The 27,051-nt window shown below is 25.5% G+C and overlaps 1 protein-coding gene across 1 annotated transcript; it reads left to right on the top strand.

Moving 5' to 3' along the window:
- The first annotated feature begins 1,496 nt into the window (after window positions 1-1,496).
- Window positions 1,497-26,600, top strand: LOC107436108 (ankyrin repeat domain-containing protein 10). The gene is made up of 5 exons (XM_016047684.3): window positions 1,497-1,872; window positions 8,906-9,061; window positions 20,578-20,669; window positions 23,444-23,661; window positions 26,374-26,600. The coding sequence occupies exons 1-5, from the start codon at window positions 1,720-1,722 to the stop codon at window positions 26,511-26,513; spliced, it is 759 nt and encodes a 252-aa protein (XP_015903170.1). The 5' UTR covers window positions 1,497-1,719; the 3' UTR covers window positions 26,514-26,600.
- The last annotated feature ends 451 nt before the right edge of the window (window positions 26,601-27,051 follow it).

Raw genomic sequence — 27,051 nt, 5'->3', positions numbered from 1 at the left:
TAAATCAGGATTGATATAAGTTATTATTGCCCATATACTAAATTGTGCCTCTCGGCTTAAAATAAAGGATAAAAATACATGATGCGTTTGCAGCAGTTGTTTAGAAAGGCGTAAGCAGGTTAAATATTCATTAAAATGTTTCAAAAATTGTATGTAAATATTTCATTTTTTTCTAAGAAATATTTTTTTATGTGTGCACTTGAAATTTTCATAAACAATTTTAAAAGTTTAATTAGATTTACTAAATCAAATATTTTTGACCTAACAATAGATTATAACACAAAAAATTAATAAAAATCGCACTTTATTCTTACTACATAATCATAGAAACGGAAAAAAAAAAATTTTTTTTTCAGTATCCAAAATTTTTTAAATTTTCTTTTTAAGTATTAAGAAGAAAGCTATAGCTCCAAATTGATGGGGGGAAAATAATTAATTAAAATATTTCATTTTAAAAAAATGAAAGGTTTTTTTCTCAATTTATGAACTAAAGTAAATTCAATACGACGCGTGACAAACAATAATTGTTATAAGTTAAAATAATAATAATAATTTAAAAACACAATTTAATTATTAATTTGTTGACCCCTTTTTCTTAGCAAGCGTTCATATATATTTTTTTAAAAAAAAAGAAGAAAAAAATTTATTCGAAGCATTTTACGGTATGTACTTAGATTTTGACATCTTTTTTCGATTATTTTCTTTAAAATGTTTGCTATAATTTTAACGATTTAAAAATTAATTTTATGCTTGTAACTGAAATTCAAAATTTGTTCCGTTTTTTTTAAAATTTATTTATTTATACTATTCTTAATTTTCTTATCGAAAGGAATAATTATTTACGACGAACTTTTTCCTCTTTTTAAATCTCTACTCTATTTTTAGTTTTTTGACTGAGCAACAGAAGTAGAAGAACACGTTAATATAAATCAGTTCAAAGATATTTTCAGAAAAACCGCGAAATCTTGTTTATTATTTGGCGAAATAATTCTACAGATTTGGCAACTTGTAAGGACCCGGATGTTGCAAGTCGTGCCAAGCCGCCGCATTGTTGTATATTTTCAAATACGTTTGCTTGCGCTTGCGTTNAAATTTATTTGAAGCATTTTACGGTATGTATTTAGATTTTGACATATTTTTTCGATTATTTTCTTTAAAATGTTTTCTATAATTTTAACGATTTAAAAATTAATTTTACGCTTGTAACTGAAATTCAAAATTTGTTCCGTTTTTTTTAAATTTATTTATTTATACTATTCTTAATTTTCGTATCGAAAGGAATAATTATTTTCGACGAACTTTTTCCTCTTTTTAAATCTCTACTCTATTTTTAGTTTTTTGACTGAGCAACAGAAGTAGAAGAACACGTTAATATAAATCAGTTCAAAGATATTTTCAGAAAAACCGCGAAATCTTGTTTATTATTTGGCGAAATAATTCTACAGATTTGGCAACTTGTAAGGACCCGGATGTTGCAAGTCGTGCCAAGCCGCCGCATTGTTGTATATTTTCAAATACGTTTGCTTGCGCTTGCGTTATTTCGCGGCAAAATCTCTTTGCTAGAGCAACTGTAATAGAGTTTTCTTCAAATTTGAATTAAAGTTTACATATTAGTAAACTTCTTAATCAAAAGCTTTATATTATTTTTTGTTTTAAAAGTTAAATTTTCTTTTTTTTATTTTAATATATAAGGAAAGATTTTTCCTTACCAGAAAAATAATGGAGTTTAATATGTATCCTTTGCACAAAGCATGCAAAGATGGTGATGTACCAAGTATTACTAATTTGCTTAATTCCAATAAATATCTTTTAGTTGTTGAAGATCCATTAAAGAATTGGTCTGCTGTTCATTGGGCGGCTTATTCTGGTCATGTGAGTCTTTTGTGTTTTGTATTTATATGTAAATATGTTCAATATTTCCTACACGGAGCCTTAAAAAAGCACATTTATAAAATTAGAAACTTAAAGATATTATTCAAGCACGTTTTTTCTCCTGCTGAATTTAATATTCTAATTCAAGTATATATTTTTTATCTTTAACTATTTAACGTTGGTTGTTGAATTAAACCAGTGCATGTTAAACAGACATTATATTTTGCAAATTTTAACTTGCTTTCGTAATTTTAATATTTGTGGGAAAAAACTTCTCCATCTTAAACGTTTTAGCCTTATCAGAAACAAATATTTTTGATGTTTTAAAACTTGAGTTTTGTAAAACTGTATGTATTTATCAAATGTCTTTTATATGTGTTCAGTTAGAATGATAAATCTTGCATTTTTTTTAAAATCAGAATCAATGTATTTATAAATAACAAAAATTGCTATAATTTTCTATAATGAATAATTGTTCAGGCTATGTAGCACATAGTATATATGTCTTATCTCAGAAAGTTTTGTTACATATGGTCTAAATTTCTTATAGGAGTAAATTTTTAAAATTTCCACAATCTTATTTTCTTACTTATTGGTAAAATGTTTTATTTTTTAATAGGTATATTTTCTCTGATCTATAAAGATATCTTTGAGATATTTGAAACTAATGTAAATTCTTGCCTACTTCTAAGTTTTATATTGATGTTATACCTTAACTTATTAAAGAATGAGTATTTCTAAATTGACGTCAGCCTTTATAATTAGGACTTAATGAATATTTCATTTATAAACAATATTTTTATATCATATCTATCAAAATATATTTATAAATTATGCTATTCCAAAAATGAACTAATTAGTGTTACTAGTGCTGATCTGTAATGATACTTTACTTTACGTATTTTATGTTTTAAATTCAATAAAGGAAAAGATAGTTAGAATGTGACATGATGAAAATAATATTAACTTCATTCATGAAGAAGTAACATTTCAAAATTAAGTCAAAAAATTTCTAAATAGTAAAATATGATGATTATGTTTGATGCTTAACTTTTTTCTCTATTCTATGCTATTAAGAAATTACTTTGCCAGGCAATTTGCAATTTTTTTAAAGAAATTTTAGCAATTTGATGTAATTTAAAATTACGCTTTTTTTTTTCTCCAATAAAATGATTTAGTATAAGTATTGCTTAAAATAAATTATTCAAGATGTATGCATACAAAAAAAAATGCATTTTTAATAAATATATGTTTTTATTATTATGATTCTATTACAACTACCTTACAGCTTTTTTTTAATTCTAATCTGATTGTTTTTGTATCACAAAAGAAATAGGCATGGTTAAGAAAATTTTAAAATTTGATAGGTAATTTAAAATTGGAAACTGAAGAGATTTCATGTTTTTCTATAAGAAAAATGTATTTATTGGTGAATCAAACCTTTAAGTTTATGTTAAGTTTACATATTAGCTAGATCAGAGTTTCTTAAACTGTAGGTACAGATCCCAATTAGGATCAGGGGACTTACAGCAAGGAACACTAAAATTTTTAGCAATTTTGGTATTTCTTTAATTTGACAAAACAGACAACAAAAAAAAAAAAAAAAAAAAAAAAAAAAAAAAAAAAAAAAACTAACACATTTCAACACATTTTTAGTATATTACATTTTTAAGTTTTTTACTTATTTTAAATTTACACATTCTTCTATGTCTTAAAATTAAAGACTTAAAACTGCAATAGTATTTTACAGTTCCTGTGAAAAAATTGAAAGTTTTACTTACACGTTTATTGGTTTTGCTTATGAGATTCAACAAAATTTTGGTAAATATGGGGTCAAACAAACAGGTGTTGTAACAAAATTTAAGAGACCCTGTTCTAGAACCAAGATGGGTGCTGTGTTCTTCAGGTGAGCAGAGAAGACTTATAATAGGGAAGTTATGGATATCTAGGGGTGTTAAGAACTTCTAGAGCACTGTTTGCAAACTGTAGATGAAGTTAAAATAGAATACATATTATAAATTCATCAATTTTTTTAATTTAGTGTCAAAGAATTATTTGCTTTTTTAACTCAGAGTATAATGTTTATTATTAAAGCAGTCCTGTTATTTAAAGTGCTTATCTTTTTTGTAAAAAAAGTTTTTAATTCACAAAATACTATAATTAAATTACCCACTTAATTGATTTTAAAATGGCAATAAAAATCATAAACGACTTTACTAAATTTCCATTATTGTTCATGAAAAAAATATTTAATTAAACATTTCGTTTAAGTTGCTAAGTGTCTTATTTTTATGCATACACAATTAAAATTTTTGCATTTGATCTGTTTTTATCCAAATTAGTATAATAAAAAGAGTTTCTAATTAAAAATACTTTGGTGGTTTGTTTACATTCTTTTTTTCTTCTTCATTTTTTTAAGGGGGCATTGAAAATTTTTTGACTGGCAGATTGGCAGTGATTCAGAAAAGGCTGGGAACCTATGATTGAAAATAATAAATTTATTACAACAATAACTTATTAAATTGTTTTTAGATATTTTTTTAAATAACAAAAAGACACAGTTTTATGTTTTCATAGGAAATTTTCTAAACGTGATTTAAATTTTCCTTATCAACACGCGTTACATTTATATTAACTCTAACAACAGTATATTATAAGATAAGTTATAATCTGGAGTTTCTTTACTATTACAACTTTGTTTTTTGTTCCTTTGAATCTTCCCAAATTTTTACAGCAAAAACGAACTCTTTCACGTATTATTGTTTTTATAAAAATGACCCTCTGGACTAATTTCTTTTGAAAAACATAGTCTATAATGTCTTTATTTCATAATTTTCAACTTACAATTGCTTGAATGACTGTTTTTTTCTCCTCATCACAAAATATATTGCAGCATACTTAAAAAAATCAGGCTAGAAAAATTAGAAAATAATTCGACAGTAATTTTAACATCTGCAGTTCATTAACATCTGCAGTAATTTTAAATGCAGAAATTTATTAGATTTTTCACGAAATCGGAACACCCTTTTTTACAAAAATACCTACTCTTTTTCTTTTTTTTTTAAAAAAAAAGGTTTCGTATGAATTTGTTTGTTTTCAATTTTTCACAAAAAATCTGAAGTAACGTGACTCTGTAATGAGGAATAGGTTCTGCTTGAATAACTTCGATTGAAGAGGGTACCATGGTGTGTCGTAATCGAAACACACCGCGGAACCTTGTACTATATTGGAAAAGTGAAAAATTCACATTCCCGATTTTTTATTGTTAAATGTAGTTTAGATAAACATTTAATTGGATAATAAAAATTCAGAATGTGCGTTCTCATATTTCTTGTTTCTCTATTCTCCCTTGTCACAAACTCACAATTTCAGGAGCCCTCTCCTACCCCTTCAAGAGCGTCCAAATAATTTTGAAACATTAAAAAAGAGGGGTATTTTTTCTGCTCTGCTGATTACCAAGGATGAACTTTTTTCTAAAAATACGGCCGTGTGAAAAAGTAAAATTGAGATTTTTAGTTTCATTTAAAAATTAAAAACTATTTTCGTTTTGGTTTTATCTAGCTTTTATTTTTCAAAAAAAGATAATCCTTTTATAGGAGTTTTTATTAATAACGCTGTAATTAGAGCAATTCTAATAGACTTTAATCTTTACTTTTTCTTGAAAATACGATATAGGAAAACTGAAATGCTTAGCTTTAAAATTTTCTTTCAAGAATTAAGACCGATTTTTATTTTTTCTGTTTTACTCTTGTATATGATCTTTTTCTCCTTTTTTAAAAAAAAAAAATTATGGGCGTTTATATGATAGCGATACATTTTTAAAAGCGTTTCTGTAAAACATTATCTCTTTTAAAGCTTCGTATATCATTTTTCCAGCGAAATACTATTTTTAGCGATAAGGTTTTGTTTTAAGGATATGTTTTTTTCTATTTCTCTTTTTTTCCGACTTTAATTTAATTATTGTTAGTATTTTTAATTTAAATTATCTTTAAAATTTTTAATTATCGTAAACATTTCTGTTAATATTTTTGCATTTACTGCATACCAACAATACAGCTAAGTTTTGATTATTTTTCAATAATGGTGAAGCTTATTAATGTATAAAACATAATATTTATTAATGAATTTTTAAAAAATGCTATCCGGCCTATTTTTTTTTTTTTTTTTTTNGATATGTTTTCCTCTCCTATAAATTAATTTTGTCAACCTCAATATGTACATATTAATACAGTACAGAACCCATTAAAATATTTATTAATAAATTTTTAAAAAATGCTATCCGGCCTATTTTTTTTTTTTTTTGACTGAGTATCCAGTATTGGGCTGAATCACTATTCATTACACCCCTAATAATAATAATAAATCTACAGAAAGACTCCAGTGTGTTAGCAGACAGTGTCCCCTGATGAAGTGCTGTTTTTGCTAACATACATATCTTTAAAATTTCCTTATGCATCGTGGTTTTTAACTTTTTATTTAAATTGTTTAATAATAAATCAGTTCATCCGATTAGTTATGGATTTCGACGAAACTCTTGTTGTTCTATTGATCAAAGTACTATTTGATTTTGTTCGCTTTGTCATCAAAATATTATGTCCTATTATTAATACTCTTTTGTAATACAAAAACACTTATTTCTAGCATAGAACAAAGAGTTGAGTATTTTAAGATAATTTTGTTAACATACCCGTATTATTTTTTATAGATTTTTATTAAGCTTTTTGTTTATCAAAAAAGTCTAGCCAATATTTATTTTAGGGCAAAAGCGTTTTGTTAGCAAACACGAACACGCCTCTTCATTATTTTACAATGGAGCAAAAACTTCAGTTTTTGTGACTTCTCCTGAAAATACGGAAGTAGTCGTTAATCTAGTTTCTAGTTATTTTCGGTTAAATGAAAACATCATTACGTGGGTTAAAAAAAAAGAAAGAAAAAATGTGAAATATTGTTTCTTTGTGCTTTCTGCTCTAGTGAAGACGACTGGTGAAGCTGACCCGTGTAGAAAGTGTGGGTGCAACGTTCGCCCTCTACATCTCCATTCTCGTCTTGCTACTTTCTGTGATCAGCTTTTTGATGACGATAATGATACCAGCAGTTTTTTCTGAGTTCAACATTGTGTTGTTACCTTTTATTTTCCATTGCACAGCGATTTCGTTTACCATTACATCAAAAATCGTTGAGGGAATGCAAAAAAAAGTTATGAATCGTCATTTTCCATCGCGGAAAAAAAGAATTTGGAAGCCATCAGTTTTAAGTTGCTAAAATTAAACCTTACCTTATAAATAAAATAATTAAGTAAAAACAATTTCTAATGCTAGAAAAAAAATATTAAAAAAAGATAGATACTAATCCAAGGAACCAAAATACACGAGAACAAGTTTAAAGCAATCATTGTGATTTCAGCTGGGACTACAGAAGAATATAAATGGGAGATTTGTGTAATCGTTTAGATAGTTTGTTCTGAAAGAGACATTCACAAAGATGGTTTTGAAAGGGTTTTAGTTAATAACGTATATTTTCCAATCCTCATTGCTGAAAACTGAATAGTATGTCAATGCTCAAAATAAAATAAAGTATTTAATAAGAAACAAATAAAAGTTTAAAAAAAGTTTTTAAACAAAGATTCAAAAGATAATGATTAATTGATGATATTTTGTATAGTTAAGTTATTAATTGATGAATCTAATTATTATTGAAAAAAATCTGTAACTGTAAAAATTAAGAAAAAAGATGCTCTTAATTTTTGTAATATATAATGAATCAGCTAATAGAATTTTCAGAAAATGTCTAATGATTGTAAAATGAAAGTTATAATTCCAAAAATAAGTAAGATGTTTAGAAATTGCGAAATTCTACACGAAATAGTAATAAAAAAAACATTTGCTCTTTGAATGATGCCTAAAAAAAACTATAATGATAGCTAGAAAAAATGGATGTCACTTACAAAAAAGAACACGCATTTTAAGCGATGTTTAGAGAACTAAAACGAAAGCCAGAAAAAAGTCCTCAAAATAAATATAAAAAAAAGACATTCTTTTTTTTCTTCTTTTTTTTTGTATTGATTTTGCAGATTTTTTTTTAAAAAAAAAAATTCCGTTTTAAATGTTTTAAAAACTAAGATGAGAGCCAGAAAAAAAAAAGATATGTTTTAAAAATAGCACACGAATGATACATTTTCTTTTAAAAAAAATTCTTTGATGTTTCAAAATGCCTTACTTTGATTCTTTATTCTAAATAATTTTTTGATGCCTTACGATGTTTTAAAAACTAAAAGGATGGCCAGAAAAATAAAAAAAAAAGATGTCTCTTGGACAAAAATAGAAAGAAGGCAAAAAAATGGCACTTTAAATGTTTTAAAAATTAAAACTGGAGCTAGAAAATAATAGAAAATGCAGGTGATATTTTTAATTTTATTTTAATAAAAAGTATTTTAAAAATTGTTTTAAAAACTATGAGCCAGCAAAAAACAGTCTTAGACTAAAATAGAAAGGAGGCAATTAATTTCCTTTTTGTTTTCTTTTTTGTTAATCATCTATTAGTGTGCAATAACTAATATTTTATTTATTGATATACTTACCATGACTTTCAAAACAAGTGGAATTATATTTGTACAATAAAGGGTTTTAATAACTAACTAATTGTGCTTTCGAAGTCCTTATGTTTTTTACATTTGTTTTAAAAAATTTTTTTCTTTTTCCTGATGGACACATTAATTTTTATTTTCATCCCTTCTAGATTGTTTGTGTGTGCTATGCTTATGAAAGTAGGGGATATATAGATAAGATTACTCTATCAGCTGCATTTTCTAAATGTAGAGAAGAAAAAAAAAACACTTATTAAATAATGATTATTATCTTAAAGTTTAAAACTTCAAAAAATTAACAAAATTCTTATGAAATAAAATAAAACTAAAGAGAAAAAATGTCAGAGATTTTTTTTTAAAGTAAATAGCATAAATATTTTGTTATTTAGTTTGTGATTATCCAGTTTTTGAACAATGCAAAATTAGTAATGGATAATATATATTTTTTAGTTGGACTGCTTAAGGCAAGTTGTGTCATATGAACCCAATGTTATTAATATGCAATCATCAACAACATTCCAGACACCTCTGCATTGTGCAGCTGAAGGTGGACATCCACACTGTGTTTTATGGCTGTTGCAGGCTGGTCTCAATTCTGCAGTCAAAGTATGTCTTTTAATTTGATAAGCAATTTGCATCATAAATAGTTTATATAGGGTGTTCTCTAATCACTCTCCTTAATGTATATTTTAGAATTCTTGCCAAAAATAAAGTAAATATTATAGGCAGCATTTTAGTTTTCATGGGTAAGATCACGATATTAAAATCCTAAGAATGATAATCAGAGTCGGAGAAAAACAATATTAAAAAGGTGAAAACTAGTTTGATGAAAAGCGATGAAGCATACCTATTGTAAATACTTTCAGTTTTATATGAGAATCGAACTAGTCATGATATTTTTAAATGTACCTTGGAATAATTTTAATGATATGTTTTCCTCTCCTATAAATTAATTTTGTCAACCTCAATATGTACATATTAATACAGTACAGAACCCATTAACCGGAAATCAGAAAACCAAAAAACCGGAACGAAATTCGATAAATTTTCCCACCATTAAAAAAAAAAAATTTTTTTTTTTCCTCATGAGATTTTAGGATTTTTCTTTCTTTTTTGAAAGATGTTTACCTTACCATCATTTTGGAAATAATCATTAGTGCATTACCCCATCGTTTTTTCTTTTTAAGATTATTTCCCCCCCAAATTTTTTTTTAGTTGGGTTTAACAAAAAAAAAGAAAAAAAAACGGCTTTTTGTAGCGATTCAGAAAACCGGAAAAATCAGTTATCCGGAATAGCGATGGTCCCGATCGTTCCGGATAATCGGTTCCCTACTGTATATCAGTGTTATTTATGTTTTTGTTGCTCCATTTTTGGGAAGATTCTAAAAATATATATTTGAGGTGAAATTTACACAACACCCTATATTTAATAACTGCATTCATTCTGCTGTTTCCCTCCCCCCTTGAAAACCGGCGAGAAATATATAATTGGATTGATGTAATTTGCTATTTATTTTATTAGGTTGTAGCTTTTTATCTTTAGGCATTATTAGCTAATATGATATTTTTCACTGTTATATTTTTTCCAAATTTCATCTCTTAGTATTGTTAAAAGCCATTTGCAGAAAAAACTGAAGTATTTTGATGCAAGAATTTTTGCTTATTCAGTGATTTTCTGTTTTCAAATTCTAAATTACACCAAAAGCAAATTTTGTGGCTTAAGCCTTCATGCTGTATTTTAAAAACAATTTTGCTGATTTAACCAAATAAAATTTAACCATAGCTTCACATGTAATACTCGTACAATCATGTGTAATTTACTTCAAAAAAAAAAATTCTTAAGAGTGTTATTTTACACTTTTCTTTCCGAATTGAGGAGTTAGCACATTTTAAACATAAGTAAATAGGAAATAAATAAATATTATTTTTGATTTTGAAAGATTTTCTCTTGTCTTTTTAAGTATTTTTTTTTTTTTGCAATTCAATATTTTTTATTGAATTGCTAGAGCAGAAAGAATGCTGTTACAAATTACATTGTTGTAAATATGACATATTTCACTAATTGTAATTATGCAAAATTTAATTTCTTAGTCTAGAACTTGAAATTTGATATTGGTTCTGAAATTTTCAAGTAATTTATTCATCAATTTTACTTTTCAATGGAAGCTATTAGTGAAATATGTACATTTTACATGTTTCCTCCCCATAATTTTTTAAATTAATTTAGTAATAGTAGTTATTTCTTTATTTTAATTTAAAATCTTTTCTTTACTGCTTTGCATGAAGAAAATATAATTTGATTTCTTGAGGTTTTTTATTTTTTTCTCATTTGTTAAAGGCATATATTTTATAGTGTTTATACTGCGCTTCTTAATTAAACAAATTGTATATATAAGTATGTTGAACAAATTTAAATGCCTGAAATTCAAGACTACCTAAAAAAAATCATAACGTTCATCTAGAGAACATTAAAAATAATCTAAAAGAATAAGTTTATTAAATAAATCTAAAAGAATAAGCTTATTGTATTCATTTTTTATTGCTTGATATACATACAGGAAATTTTTATAATTATTTAAAAACTTATATCTAGCTGCAATTACAACTGCAACTAGCAAGGTAATCTTCTGCATTCAACAACCAGTTAGTTACTACATAATTGAGAATTATAAAGATTGCCTTTAATTTACGTTAAATTAAACTTAGAGATAGGGAGGCATTGGCCCACATTGGGCTGTCTGTCCAACTATGATGATGAAACTTAGAGATATGTTGGGATTTTTTTCCCTTTGAAATTGGCTATTTGGTCTTTTACTTTTTATCAGCAAGACTTTTGCTAGGTTGATTTCAACAGCAACATTAGTCAAAATGTAACAAATTTTAAAAACTGAGCTGCGGATAGAGCTTTTGCATTAAATGAGGTGACGTAGGTTTGAATCCCATCAATGACTGGTTGATATGAATTTTACACTTAGCTCGCTGCGTGCAGTGTTGACTGCTCTCACAATGCTGACATAAAATATCCTTTGTGGTAGACGGATCATGGCTAGGGTTCCCTTGCTGTCTGGCCATAGGAGACTTTTGTGGTTTTCCTCTCTGTGTGCGCAAATGCGAGTTAGTTCAATCAAAATGTCCTCCACGATGGCTAGTTTCTCTCAATGCTTGATTCAGGAGTTCCCTTGTCTTCTGTGTTGTATTCAAAAGAACAAGGCTACGGAGTTGAACTTTGAAAGTTGTAAACCCAGATAGGATTTCAACATGGGTTATAGAAAATTTGTTTTTAAATCTTTCATATTCTAAATAAATATTTCAATATCTGAAAATTTTAGTTAGTTTTTTTAAGTTTTATTATATATTTTATTCATTACGCCTCTGTCCTCAAGAAATCAAATTATGCAGTAGATTAAGTAACTATTTAAGTCTTGTTTAATGCATGAAAATAATTAAATTTCATATTCATTTTGCTGCAATCAGTTCATATATAAAAGTAATTTAAGTTTATTGTGATTATTTTATTGTTAACATTTTATTCACATTTTAAAATTTGTTTCATACTGTTCACTATCAATAATTTCTTTATTGACACTTATTTATATATTTTCAAAACTATTCAAATTATTAAAATAAATGTTTCGACATATTATTATTTTTTTTACATCATTATTTTTGATAAAATAATTTTTTATTAATGAAATTGTATCTCTTTCTTTTAAATCTAAAAGTCTTTTTAGTTGTTTAATTTATTTATTTTAAATTATTTAAATAAATTATCAACTTTTATTTGGATTAAGAATTACTTTAATGTTAAATTATTATTTATGTTTTTCTAGTAAGTACCAATTACGGTTTCTCTCTATTATTCTGCCCGGGACTTAGGGTGAAACTTTATTTAATACTGCTATCTGTAACTGTATATGTGTCTCATCTTAAATAAAATGAAAGTCAAATGTTATAATAGTTCTCTTAAAGTATTTTGACTTAAGAACATTTTTATTATCTGCTACTTGTTTTATATTCTCTTAGCCATTGAGCTCATTTGTAGCTAATTGTATTACAATGGATTGAAAATTATTGATTTCTTTTAAATATCTTGTTTAAATTAGTTTTTAATCAAGAAATAGAAAACTCTCTTGATGCTTGAGTAATTATTATCTAGATAAACAACTAAAGTATCATACAAGTCGCTTTATCTTTCTTTGCGGTTTTCTACTTTTTATCACCTATCTATTGAATAAATTGTATTTCTGTCACTCAGTGCATTTAATCCATGCTTGGGTCTTTTTAATATTGATGCCAAAAGTTGAGATTGTTAGGAATCTACTACTGTATATTAATTTTTATGCCAGCAAAAACATGCAATTTCATGCAGTTGTCATTTGTGGACTCACTTTAAATTCAGTGATGCAAGAATATGTTTCAGGTGTTACACTCGTTGGAGTCAGTAAAGATGTTGTTACGAAGGACTTCATTAGTTATTTGCAGTAAATGCTCAGAAAAGTAGAACCAAAAATTGCAAGATCACTCTAACATTATTCTTTTAAAACTTAAATGAAATAGGAAGTTAATATAAAATTTAATATTTATACAAATAATTAAGAAAATATGCTCTAATTTAAATTAAAAAGTTTTATCTAAAGAAATATTTTGCAATTATATTATTGTCAAGAATTTATTGATAGTGTGCTGTTTGAAATATGTATATTTTACCTTGCACCTTTGCAAATTCTTGCACCTTTAAATAACTTCTTTGCTGCTTATACAGATTGAGTGAATTAAATTGTTTTCTTATAATTTCGCTATTTATTTGAAAAGGAATTTTTAAACTATTTTATGAATAATTCATGAAATAATTTTTTTTTTTTAACGTTTTTACGTTTTAAGTTAATTTATATCAGGATTATTAAGTTAATTTATATCAGGATTATGATTCTGCTATTTGGATCAGGAAAAAATTTATTTTTATTTTTAAAATGTTTCATTTTTGATTAGAATTTAAAGAATGCATGACTTTATTTTTATCTGAATTTAAAAATTCTACATAATTTAAATTATCTCTATAAAATTTAATTTTGCAAGTAAGCATTGGTATTAAAAAATTTGTATCAGAGTATTGAATTTTGTTTCAACATCACTTTAAACAATTACAAAGAATTTAATTTGTATATTGGCAAAGAAGTTATAATTTATGTATATTTATTTGTTTTGCTTGAATGTGATAATTTATTAGATTTTTATAGGATGTTTAACATCGAATTCAACTTCTACTATTTAACATTGAGATTCTTGAATATTTTATTCTTATGGGGGTCTTTCTTCAAAAGTATGTAAAAGTTTTGGTTTATTGAACAAATCAATACAAAGGATACTAAAAAAAAAAATTTGACCTTGAGAGGTACAATTCCTATCCTGCTTTTGTTACATTTTATTTTACTATTTCAATTTTTAAATAAATTATATCTGTGTGAGTTTATAAGCAGTAAATCGATTACTAGATTTATCAACCACATCCATTTTTAAAGATTTATTTACAACAAGCTCCCAAAATCTTCTATAAAGTAGCAAAAAGTCTTAAAAATTACTTAAAATGGTTAAATATACTATTTTAAAACTTTCCCTAAATTAAGCTACTTCTTAATGCATTCAAAATCTGGCAACCAATTGCTTTTTTAATTTGGTAAGAAATATATTTTCTTAAATATTTTGTTTCCTGTCGAAGTTTTATGAGATGAACAAAGAAAATTGTTTTTTCAGAGTTTTCAATACATAAGAATTTACAATAAAAATTTGAGAACACGCTGAAGCATAAAAGGATATATCCTTAAGTTTTATGAACATGTTTTGTGAATGAAAGATAATAACCAGCATTTTGCAGAAATCAACACTTAATACAGTTATTATACTTTTTGTAATTTTTTTTTTAAAAAAGTGACATGTTTTCTTTAAAAATAACTTGAAAATAAAAGTCAGTTTCGTTAACTGGATGAAAAAGAAAAATCGATTTGATCTAGAAATAATAAAAGGTTAGGAGTTTCAATGATAAATTAACCTGCAGTTCAAATCAAGTGAAGATTATAAATTTTTTTAAAAATCCATGACGTAAACTATTCAGAAAAGTTGTTTAAGAAGTTTTTTTGAATAAAAAAACATTGTTAGATTTTAAAAAGGATTGGTTTTAAACTTTGTATTAAGCAAAGATGTAAGTTGTTATTAAAAAAAAATTACAATTTGTTACTTCCATCCTTATATTATGGATTAACAGTAATAAAAACTTATTCATATTTATTATTATTAAAATGGCGTCATATTATAAACTCCTAGTGAACTGCAGTTATCAAAAGAAAGTATTTTTATATTAGAAAAGTACACTTGAAAAAAGTGCTCTTTTTTTGTACCTGGTGGAGGATAACCAGTAATTAGTTTATTTATGAGTAAAAACTATTTCGTGAGGTAAAAACTGAAGTAGGAAGACATTTTAAAGTTTGGAAATGATGTAAAGAAGTTAGATAAAAAAAATTGATACACGTAAGCCATAAAAATTGTTTATATTATAGAGAAGACAAGTAAACAATGAAGTCAATAAATTATGAAGAGCAAGAATTTGTGAAGCTGAAAAGAAAAAAAAAGAAGGAAAAAAAGAATTTTACCACCACTGAAAGAAAAAAAAGAATTTTTCCACCACTGAAACCTAAAATAAGAATAGTTACATAAATTGTATTCCAAGTCTTGTAGGTCTCAATGAAATAATTTTTATTTCTAATAGAATATCATTCGAAGAAAGACATGTCCAAACATAAGCTTGTCATCTCATATCATAACTTAAAGTGAAAGTTATAAATAAGTTGCATTCATATATATATATATATAGTTCATTTTCTTCACTGCAGAATACTTGATTAATCCTTAATACAAGTAAATAATATGAAATATTTTTTGCAGTCTGTCGAAAGGCTATGAAGTAATATTAAATGGCCTAAAAAGTGTCAGCATTTGCTCAACTGCTTGGCTTTTAATTTGTATGCTTGCAATTAACTACCATAATAACAAAATACTGAAAAAAATGCAAGCTGGAAATATTAGGAATTTTATTTTGTTTTTATATTAAGAAATGTATTGATAAGATAGAGAAGAAAATATTACATAAAAATGGAAATGTATCAATAAGATGAAGTGAAAAAGAAAATTGGATGGTTAAGAAAGTGATGATAAAATAGAGTAGAAACAATTGGAATATTAATATATGTATTGATAAGATAGATGTAGTTGAAAATGCGTAAAGTGTAAGATGAAATAAACAAATAGAAAAACAGTATTCGTGTATGAAATATGAAAGCTGAATTACTCTGGAAATTATGCCAACTGTTAAGTAGTTGAATGTTTGAAACTTTTAGCAAACTATTGTTTTTAAAGGAAGGAAATTTTAACAAGAATTGTTGTCAAAATCTTAGCAATAATGTAAGTAAAACAAATTTGAATTCATCTATCAGGATATTACGCTTTAATGAAAGTTACCACTAAGTTTTGTTTTGTTTCTTATTCATTTTCCACTTTGTAGGTTCTCCTATTTAGTTTATGAAACTTTAATTTTGAAATTTTCGTGAGCATGTTAACCTTCTGTTATTAAATAATGACCTATCCTAAATTTTTCAGCTAAAAATAGCTTGCAGTTAGAATTTCCAGCCTGGCGTTCAAATTCTGGTGATGGATGAAAAAATAAAAATAAAGATCTTCATTTGCATATAGCAGGCATGGTGCCTAGGGTGTTAAAGATTGTTTTGTTTGAATCTCCTTGGCTTCCCGGTAAGGGACCATGGATTACAGTTGCAACATAGAAATTAATTATTTTTGAAGTAATAATGTTGGGTTTTAAATCATCCCCTTGCAGTGTTAGGAAAATATTTACCAAAAAGCATTTTTTCTCTTAAATTCTTCATTCAAACTCAACTTTGTTTCATTTTAATTCTTCATTCAAAATCAACTTCGTTCCATTTTTGCTTTTTTTCTCCAAAATCAGTTTTGCTTTGTTTTAATTATTCATTCAAAATCAACTTTGTTATACATTTTACTTCGTTCAAAATAAACCTTGTACCTTTTTTACATTATTTTTTTAAAGATAGTTTTGCAGTTTTTTCTTAACTATTTAAAATCAACATTATTTTCATTATTATTGCACATGGAATATCATATTGATTTGATTTTTCGTGAATCCTTTGGATTTTCTCATCTGTTTGGCTAAAAATTTATGCAATTTTACAACTCATTTTATTTCTGAGACCTTTCATGCAGAAATCAAAATTGATTTGCTGATCATAAAATTGGCTCAGTCCAAGTTTTGATCAAATAGTTTAATTTTTAATTTTGAAATGTAGTTTAATTTTACTAGCATTCAAGCAATTGATACAGTTTTTTCATTTGTTGAATTGAAAGCAAACTTTTCTCTCGTTGGATTTGACTTACATTTCTGAACATATTTGCATGTAGTAACTGTTTTAAGTTTTGAAGTCTTAAATTATTCAGTGAAATGTAGTGTTTCTTGAAATTTTGACCTTAATGTACTTATTGAAAAATCTATTTTATATCAATTTTCAAGCATTTCTCAAGGTTGGATTCTTTATATATAGAATATGAATTTCAATAATCTAAGGCTCATTGTGTCAATCCTTTCAAGATGCAATTTGTTTTTTTAATAAGAATTTTACAAAATGTGTATCAATTAAAACATTATGTAAAAAATTACATATGTTTGAATGTCTGCTTTGTTTTGTTAGTGTTTTTTGGCATAAAATTATTTATTTTTTCTGTGAGTTGAATTGATCTGTTAGATCCATTTGCCAATTTAAAATTTTTGAATTTGATTTTTTGGAACAAAAATCTTATCTTACTTGACAACACTGTTTTTAAGTATCTTAATTTTCTGTTCAAAGTTTCTTTAATATCGAGTATATTTCTTTAATATTGAGTTTCTTTAATTCTTTATAATTGCTGAAACAATTCTGAATTTGGATGAATGAATTATAAGAGAATTCATAGTTTTCACTTTAACTGAAGGTTTTTTTTGTCATCGAAGGAAAATTAAATTCATGGGTCGGGAACTCACTTGTGTACTATGTGTTTATTTCTACCTATTGTATTTTATGTCACTTTGTTTCAGCGAAATTTGTTATCTTATTAGTTTTATTTAATATTACTTATTATATTTTATCATGTAATAAGTCTTAATTTGTAATTATGATGTACGTGAAAATATGATTAATTAAAATTGTTGAAAAAGCAGCCTACTTTTTAAAATGAGGGGGCAATATTATGAAGTAGAAATATAGCTTATAAAATTTAAAAAATTAGTAAAAGATTAAACGTAAATATAAGAATTTTTGTGATGAAATACAAAGTAATTTTGTCTTAGCACCGTAGAAAAAAAAGTTTAAAAATTTTTTGAAAAATTATTTTATCGTTAATACTCAGTAGATTATTTTTACCTGCTAATTATGATAGTTTTTAAAAGTTTTTTTTTTACTTTTAGCTGTGTTATGCTTCTTAATAACAATTCTTTTTATTGGCAAGTTAGCATATTATATTAGTTCTGTGCTTTTCTTTTCTTTATTTTGCTTAAAATTACTTTTAAGAATTTATTTAGATCCAGTTTTCATCTGTCCCTGTTTTTAAGTATTATAAGATTTCCGAAATTAATAATTGCTTTATGACTGAATTGATATAATTTTAATTTAGCTTTTGCATATTTCTTGGTTTTTTTCAAGATTACTTATAAAAACCAGTTATACAAATGTTTATTTATTTAATGCTTTTGCATTTCACTCAAATCCATTTTACTGTGAACCAGATTCTTGAATTCATGTCATAGAAATAAAATTTCCGAATTTTTTTTCTCCATATTATCAATTTAAATTATAGCTGATATAGAATAGATGGAGAAGTTTTGGTTATCTATTGAATTATTGAGTTTTTTTTTTTTTTTTTTTTTTTTTTTTTTTTTTTTTTTTTTTTTNTTTTTTTTTTTTTTTTTGTGTGTTGAGACTTTGATGATCAACAGTGATGACACTAAAAATTAACAAAATTTTAGACTACTTTTAGCAATAAGCTTTTTTTATCTATTGTTAGCAATTAAAAATTAGTACTTAGCTGTTACTGTAAATTTAGTCTGAGGTTAGTTTTGATAATTTATTTCTGTTTGGTTTGCAATTAATTTTAAAGTTTTCTGCTTATTGGTAGCAAATATGCAACATTTAAACATCATCAATTTTAACTCATAGAGATGACAGGTTTCGCTGGAACTTATACACTTTTATGTTGGCATTTTATTATTTGTTATGCATTGAACTTAAGTAGAAACCAAGAACAAGAATGATTTGCTTTAAAAATTCGTTATTAAAATTTTTTCTTCCATTACTAAAAGGATATTTTTTAATATCACCAATAGCTTAAAAAAATAAAAATATGCTAAAAACATACCTTATCATTTCCCAAAAGTTTAAAATTTGGAGAAAGAAACAATTTAATCTTAAAATTTAAAATCCAAAGCAAAAGCAAAAACATTTTTAATGTAAAAAAAATAAAAGGCAATTACAAATGTAAGCATTACTTTTATTTGCAACCTAAGCATTCTTTTTAATTTTATCTTTTAATCCACTGGTGAGGGCTTAGGTTCAAAGCAAACTCAGTCTGCTAAAAATTAAAAGTGAGTTATTTATTATCTTTAATAAACAGAGTATTTCATAATACATATTTTTATATTATCTACAGACTAGCTAGTTTTGAATAATGTGCTTCATGTAAGGTCTTTACAAATATTAAGTTTTTAAAAAATCACTGTGCAATATTTCAGTTTTATACTTTGCTGATTTTAAATTTATGATTTCAAAAACCATTGAAGTGGTAGAGGATATTCTGCTTGTCTTTCTGTATTCTCATCAATCTTTTTTTTTAAAAAAAATAAATATATGTAATTTTTTTGATTTTGTCCTGTTCTAAAAATGTCTCTAATATTTCTAAATAAGTAGAATGAAAAAATATAGAGAGAAATTTTTCTTTCAACTCAAATGCTTTATATTTAATTAAAATTAAAGATAAAGGGCAAATTAATTCAATGAGTAGAATGTGTATCTGAGCTAAAAGGCAATTTTAATTTGTACTCTTCCCTCCCCTAACTTAAAAAATTCAATACATTTGGAATATATTCTATATGATTATAGTGATTTAATTATTTACCCGATGTTCTATTGGTGATTAATTTACTATTCTGTGAGGAAAAAACTAACATTTATTCGTTATACTTCAAAACTATGTAATATTCATATTTTCTGGATTTCTTTTCTTTCGACTTTTAGTTTGAGAAAATCGTAGTTAATCCTTTAATATTTTAATTTGTTGTGTTTTCTGTTATTAATAGGTAGCTTTGAAATAACAAATTAAAATCATGAAAACTATAATTCTATTTCCTTCATTATGCTCAAAACTGTAGCTTTGATTTATTTAGTTTTCACATATTGAACTGTCATTTCCATCTACAAGTTTCAGTTCAAGTAAATAGCAATTGTAGACTAGTAATTTAATACTGAAAATCATCAATTTATAAAAATTATCTTATTTTTAAATGACATAATATGACATCATAAAAGAAAGAAAAAAACAATTAGTACTAACCTACCAGATTTATGACTGTTAAATCCAGTTTATTAATAATTTAATTTTTATGATAAACTGTAACTTATGACTAAAACTGTTTGAAATTACTGTAAAATACAAATTTAAAATTCAGGTGTAACTATGTGTTTTCATTCTTAATAGGATTAAATTAATTTTCATTATTATAATTCAATTTTAACTGTTTAATGATTAACTTTAGGTACTATAATTTCATTTTTTAAAATAATTTCTCTTCTAAGTTATTTTTCTTTAACAGAAGTAAATTTTTTTTCAAAATATCAGAATGTTATAAAAGAAATCCAGAAAAGACATTGTGTTAATATAGATTTTTTTTTTAAAGGATTCAATAGAAATTTAATTTTCTTGGTTTCTACTTGCATATTTTAGAATAAGTATTTGCCTTTTTGGAAATCTTGTATGACTTACATTTTATGTGCATTTATTATAACTAGTGATTTTTTCAGGATAACTTGGGTGAGACTGCATTACATAAAGCTTCCAGGGTAGGAAGTGCAGAATGTGTTGGAATTCTTCTCTCGACTTCATCTAACATAAGGTATTTCAATCTCTACTTCATTAATGTCTTCAAAATCGATGTGATAACTAAAATGAACTCAAATATTTCAAAGAGTTAAAACTTAAATGTTATTGTCATTTCTTTTAGTGTATGAAAGAGGAGGTGCAGTTTTTCTTTTCTTGTATTTTTAGTTAATTTTCACTAATGTAAAATTGTTATTTAAGATGTATTAACTGCTCCAGTTGATCGGATAATTTAATAAATAATCAATATTTTATAAATCTCTAAAAATATAAGTTCTGATCAATGATATTTTCCACAATTTAGTAAGTTGCTTACATCAGAAATTTAAAAAGTGTGTTTCAAAATATATATCCTTAATCATCAGTATCATTACACCTTTTTGCTGAGTTAAGTGAAGATATCAGGAAATAACGAAATAAAGATAGAAAAGAAGTTAATTATGTATAGTTTGCTAAATAAATTATCTTGTAATGAAAGAATAGGAAAACCCAAAATTAGTAGAATAACAAAGTAATTCATACAACTTAATATTAAATGTCTCTGCTTAGCTGCTACCATATATTTATGCATATATATGGGTAACTGTATTCCTGGTGTACCCTGGAATTCCAGGTTTTTAGTATCATCCTTCCGGGTCTAAAAACTAAGAGCAGAGCATGTGATTTTTCTTCGCGAAACAAAAGCTTATAATTAAACAGAGTTTCACAAGCTAGATTTTAAATTTTGAAAATTTAAAATCTAGCATACAAAAATTTAAAATTAAAATCTAGCAATTTAAAATCTAGCATCATACAAAATTTTACTAAATCAGCGACGTTTACATAGATGTAAATCTTCACAATTTGATTATTTTAGTTTGGTGGATTTTTGCCATTTCGGCTATTTGTAGTCTGTTACTATCCCGCTTCATATACTCAAAAAAAATTTAATTATGAAATTAGATTTATTAAAATCTAATATTGAAATCTAATTATTAAAATATAATATCAAAGATTGATTTTCATATTTACCTGATTTAATAGTTAGCCAGTGCGATTCATATTGATGTGATTTAAGTATCCAAAATCTCTATTCATACTCACTCGATTTTTAATACAGTGCAGAACCCGTTATCCGGAAATCAGTAAACCGGAAAACCGAAAAACCGGAATGAAATTCGATAAATTTTTCCGCCATTTTTAAATTTTTTTTTTCTCATAAGATTTTAGGATTTTTCTTTCTTTTTTAAAGATGTTTACCTTACCATCATTTTGGAAATAATCATTAGTGTATTACTTCGTTTTTTCAAGATTATTTCCAAATATTTTTTTTAAAATTGGGTTTAACAATAAAAAAACGGCTTTTTGTAGCGATTCAGAAAACCGGAAGAATCAGTTATCCGGAATAGCGATGGTCCCGATCGTTCCGGATAATCGGTTCCCTACTGTACTAGTAAAAACTGTTTTTTCTTAAATTAGTTATTATGAAGGAGTGATGTTCTTCATTGGTTGATATTTTAATTATAAATCTTTGTTCAAAAAATTATATTAAACATGCGTGGTTTATAAATTGATTTTGAGTTTTTTCATATTAAATTTTCAGAGTTTTTTACTTTATGTCACAATTACTCCTGGTACACATATATATAAACACTCTTCTAATAATATATTAAAAAAATTTCTTTGAACCTAATATGTCTTAGAAATATCGCATTTGCCATGGCATTATTCTTGCGGAAAACTAAATTTTTTTAAGGTTCATGTCCTTACATTCTTTTTATCAGTGAAGTATGCCTATGCATATAAATTTCCATATAGTAAATATATAGAAAAACTTATAAAAGTTTATATTAAAAGATAATTTATTTAATATTTTAAAATATTGATTTCATCAAAAGCTGTCAATAGGAATATTTTGATAAAATTAGGTATATCTTAATTTATGAGAAACATTTTACCGATCTATAATTTTTAAGCTATTATACATAAATATAGATAAAGGCACCTAAAAGAAGCTACATCATTTAATCACAGATGTTATATATATATATATTATTTAAAAAGGAAAAGCCTGTTTACTAATCATGAAATAGGAAGGCAAAAGTTTTTCCATTAATATTTAGATTAAATTTTAATAAAAATTTAACCTAAGAGCCTTTTTGAACTTTGCCAGGCTATTTTTCATTAGAGAAGTAATGCAGGACATNCGTTCAAAAAAGAAAGAAAAATTCTAAAATCTTATGAGGAAAAAAAATTTTTTTTTTTTAAATGGCGGGAAAATGTACCGAATTTCATTCCGGTTTTCTGATTTCCGTATAACGGGTTCTATACTGTATTTCTATCTATTAACCTAACACTAAGGAATTAGTTATAAAAAAAATTTTGCTATACTGAAATTATCATTTTTCAGATAATGAACATTTTGTATTAGTTTCTTAATATTATTTTTATTCAAGCTTTATTGTAATTTTTTGTGTTTCTGAGAAAAATTATCAGAGAGTTTAAAAATAAATTTTTCTATCTTCAACTAACTGTAGGTTCAAGAACTGTCCTTAATTTTGGGTTTAAAAAATAAATATTTATCCATGTTACTCTCAATGTATACAGAAGACATTTTAAGGTTAAGTATGAAATAAGATAATTAATTCTTGGTTCATAAAGTTCATTTTATATATTCACAGTAACGCAACTAACTGAAGTTCAGCTTGATCAATTTCATTTTTGTTTGAAACTGCTTAACACTCATAATCTTAACTATTTTTCCATTGTTACATGATTTATTATAAAATTGATTCAACTTATCTTTTTCAGTTCACAAAACTACAATGGTCAAACAGCTAGCATGCTTGCTGATGTTAATGGCCATCCCGAAATTGCATCATTCATTCGTCAAAGAGAAATATGTGAAATAAATGGTAATCGAAATAATTGTCTTCTGGGGTCGCTTGCTGTTAGACCTCGTATAAATAGAAAAAGAACAAGAGATATGTGTGACTTTGGCCATTCCTTTAAGCGACAGTGTTCTCATGGTATGCTTTGCATAAAATATCTTTAACTTAATTATAAATATAATTTTATATTTTTTGTAATGTAAAAAATTTATGTATAATTAAATACTCCAAAATTTGAAGGAGAAAATAAGGTTTTGTCAGTGAAATTTCTGGAGGTTACATGGTGAATCCAAAAAAAGGAATATAGCAACTTAAATTTAATAAACAATCAGTAATTTTTTTGCATCGCTGTTTTTAAAAATTGTTTTATGATAAAAGTTCGTCAATTTAGAAAGAGACTCTGGAAAACATTAAAATGTTCGATGTCTCCATTCAAAATTTTGATCCTTCAGAATTTATCAATTTGTGGTGGAGAGATTCATATGGAAGAAATTCACAACAATTCACACATTTCAAAATTTTATTTTTCCTACCCAAATATTTTTACATAAAGTTCTTCATTATGCTTAACTAAATATTGTCATATATTTATCTTATTTTTATTGTTAATTAACTTTTTACAGCTGTAGATTATTTTTAATATAATTTTTTAAAAAATTTAATCCAAACAAAAAAAAAATTTGCAAAAATTGGTTATTAAATGAAAAGGACTTATCGATATTGGTTCACCGACACAATAGGTTTGAGGAAAATGTGGCTACTAAGTTGTTAATCTGCTGGCCTCTGACTGACAATTTAAATTCTCAGGTCTACTGGATGTCATATTTATTAAAATTTATTTTTTGATTTCTTTTTCATTTTAAGCATTAAATAACAGTAAAATATGTATTAATAAAATACAGATAATGATATAAATTCAAGTTCTGTTTTTGTTAAGTTGTTGTTAAACAAATATTTTAATTTTTGTCCAATGAATTGTATAATTTGAGTGTCTTATGGAACATATAAAATTGAGGTTAGTAATTAAAAAAAAAAAGTTTTTTTTTGTAAATGTTTTTTTTTTTTGTTAAAAAAATTTTGTCAAAATAAATTTAAAGATAAAGTAATTTAATTTTTTAAATATAAGTTTGTTGTTGTATCAAAATAATACATATTTAATCTATGTGGGAAAAAGAAAGTTAAATTTTAATTTAAATTTATCTTGAAAACAACTTAAATTTGATAATTAAAATAATAATAAATTATCATATTTGATAATCAAATCAATGATTATATTTGGTTTTAGAAATTAAACCCTATCAGAACTTCTTCCTGAAGTATGCAGTTTAAATAAATTTGAATAAATTAAAAAAATTAAGTCTTCATGTTTTTATTAAATTTATAATCAAAATATTATGTAATTAAGGTGAAACTAATTAGCCTGTAACATTAGTTGTTTCAGTATATACATATTCTATCTCAATTATTATTTTTTTACCTGATATCTCCCTGCCNTCATTTACTAAAATAGAAAAATACTTTTATTTTAAAGAAATAACATACCTTTACCTATATACTTTATTGATTTTCGTTATTACATATATAGTTCGTTATATTTGTCTTCCGTTATTTCTTCAGGCACGTCATCACAATCTGTTTTGTCTTCATGTGTGTTACCCTCATCCATAAATAAACAGTCATCTTCTGATCCGTCCAGATTATTTGAAATGCTGCATTTTTTGAATGATTTTCTAACCATCTCAGGCCTAATTTCATCCCCATGCTTTTAATAGCCATTCGCACACTGTTTCCAAACTTGCATGACGCATATGTCCTCCTTTCGTAAAGGTTTTCTTGCCCTCCATCATCCAAGTGTTCCACTGTTTTTTTTTTAATTGGCTTTAAATGGTTTGTTTAAGCAGACTTCCAATGGCTGAACTAATGGTGTCAATCCGCTGGGAATAACTGCCATATCGGTGTTACATTCTTTCAACAATTTTTTTGTATTATCTGTAAGGTGGGACAACTCTACCCTCACATACATGCCAAATTCATTTCTTTTATTTTTGCGAAAGATAGGGGAAAAAACTTTTTCTTTACGATTTTGAAGGACCAGATATTGCACATGTACAATCCAAATGTTCGTGCTGTGCTCGTTATACGATATATATCTTAAAGTTAGAAAAAGTATTCGAAATTACGGGTGCGCGTTATGCGCCAGAATATACGGTAACTGCATATTTTAGCTTGTCTTGTAAGTAAATGTAGGATATTGGAGAACAAGTGAAAACAAATTATTGAAATATATTTTGTAGTTTGAACCTTTGCAAACACACAGCATCAACATAACTTTTAACACGTTGCAAATAAGGCCTTTAGTATTAATTTTTTTCAATAAATATAAAACACTATTTCAACCTCTTAACTAATAAATAACAAACAAAAAAAAAAGTCGGAAAATATTTATTTTAAAGAAAAACAGATCAATTAACATTTGTAAATATTACTTCAATGCAGATTTCCCATTGTTAATTACTAGTTGATACCCTTAATAGTACTCTCTTCAGTCTCTGTTATCTAAGATACCTTTTTAATTAAAAAATTGATTTGATACTCCATAACTAATAATTAGTTGTATGAATTTATGTCTAATATTGAAAAAAATGGTACTGAAATCAATGATTTTAGAGGATCAATGACTGCATTGGAATAAGTTTCAATCATCATTACACATGATTTTTCTTTTTTAATTTTATGCCTTCACTTATTAAAAATAAGAAATTAACTTTTAACGAATTTTTCAAACTGCATGTAAATCAGTAAACTTACTATGCTAACATAATTTAATATGAATTTCTCCCCATTTCTTAGATGATGCTGACATTGTTATACCATCTTTACCTGAACATATTACTTCAGGTAGTTTAATGGAACATGAAGATTTATGTGGCTCAGAGTTTCTGTACACAAATTCTTTGTTTGATTTATTAAGAGAGTGTCATGGTTGTTAAAATCTGCTGAACTATTGTTTTGTTTATTATTCTTTATTTAACTCATTGCTTTCATATCTTTTTCACAATAAAATGTTACTCAATTTTTGCAGTTCTTTTATTTATGAAACATCAATATCTTACAATAAAAAAAAAGATCCTATAAGTTTTACATGTTGTGTTTAGAAAATTTCATTTAATGACATAACCAACGATGTAGATTTTTTAATTTAAGTAGGGTTAAGTCTATATTTTTTTTCTCTCTCCAATTTGTGTCTTTACATATGGATTAATAGCTCATAAATAAAATGTAAATAAAACTTTACAATGATTTTATTTAATTAAAAATCTTCTGACTTTATAAGAAAGCAAAGCTTTTCTATAACAAACTATTGTGGGCTGGGGAGTCGTCATGATAGTTAATGTTTCACAATTCTGTACAATGAATAATCTAAGTGTGTCATAATTCTCATATTTTTACACTTAGGCTAAAAATGTCAGACATTCTATAGGAGAAAAAAACATAATTTTTTTTTTTATGCATTGGCAGTAATTGGAC

This window comes from Parasteatoda tepidariorum, chromosome 1, assembly GCF_043381705.1.
Source record: "Parasteatoda tepidariorum isolate YZ-2023 chromosome 1, CAS_Ptep_4.0, whole genome shotgun sequence".
Classification (NCBI taxonomy): Eukaryota; Metazoa; Arthropoda; class Arachnida; order Araneae; family Theridiidae; genus Parasteatoda; species Parasteatoda tepidariorum.
This window is presented reverse-complemented; position numbering and strand designations above follow the sequence as displayed.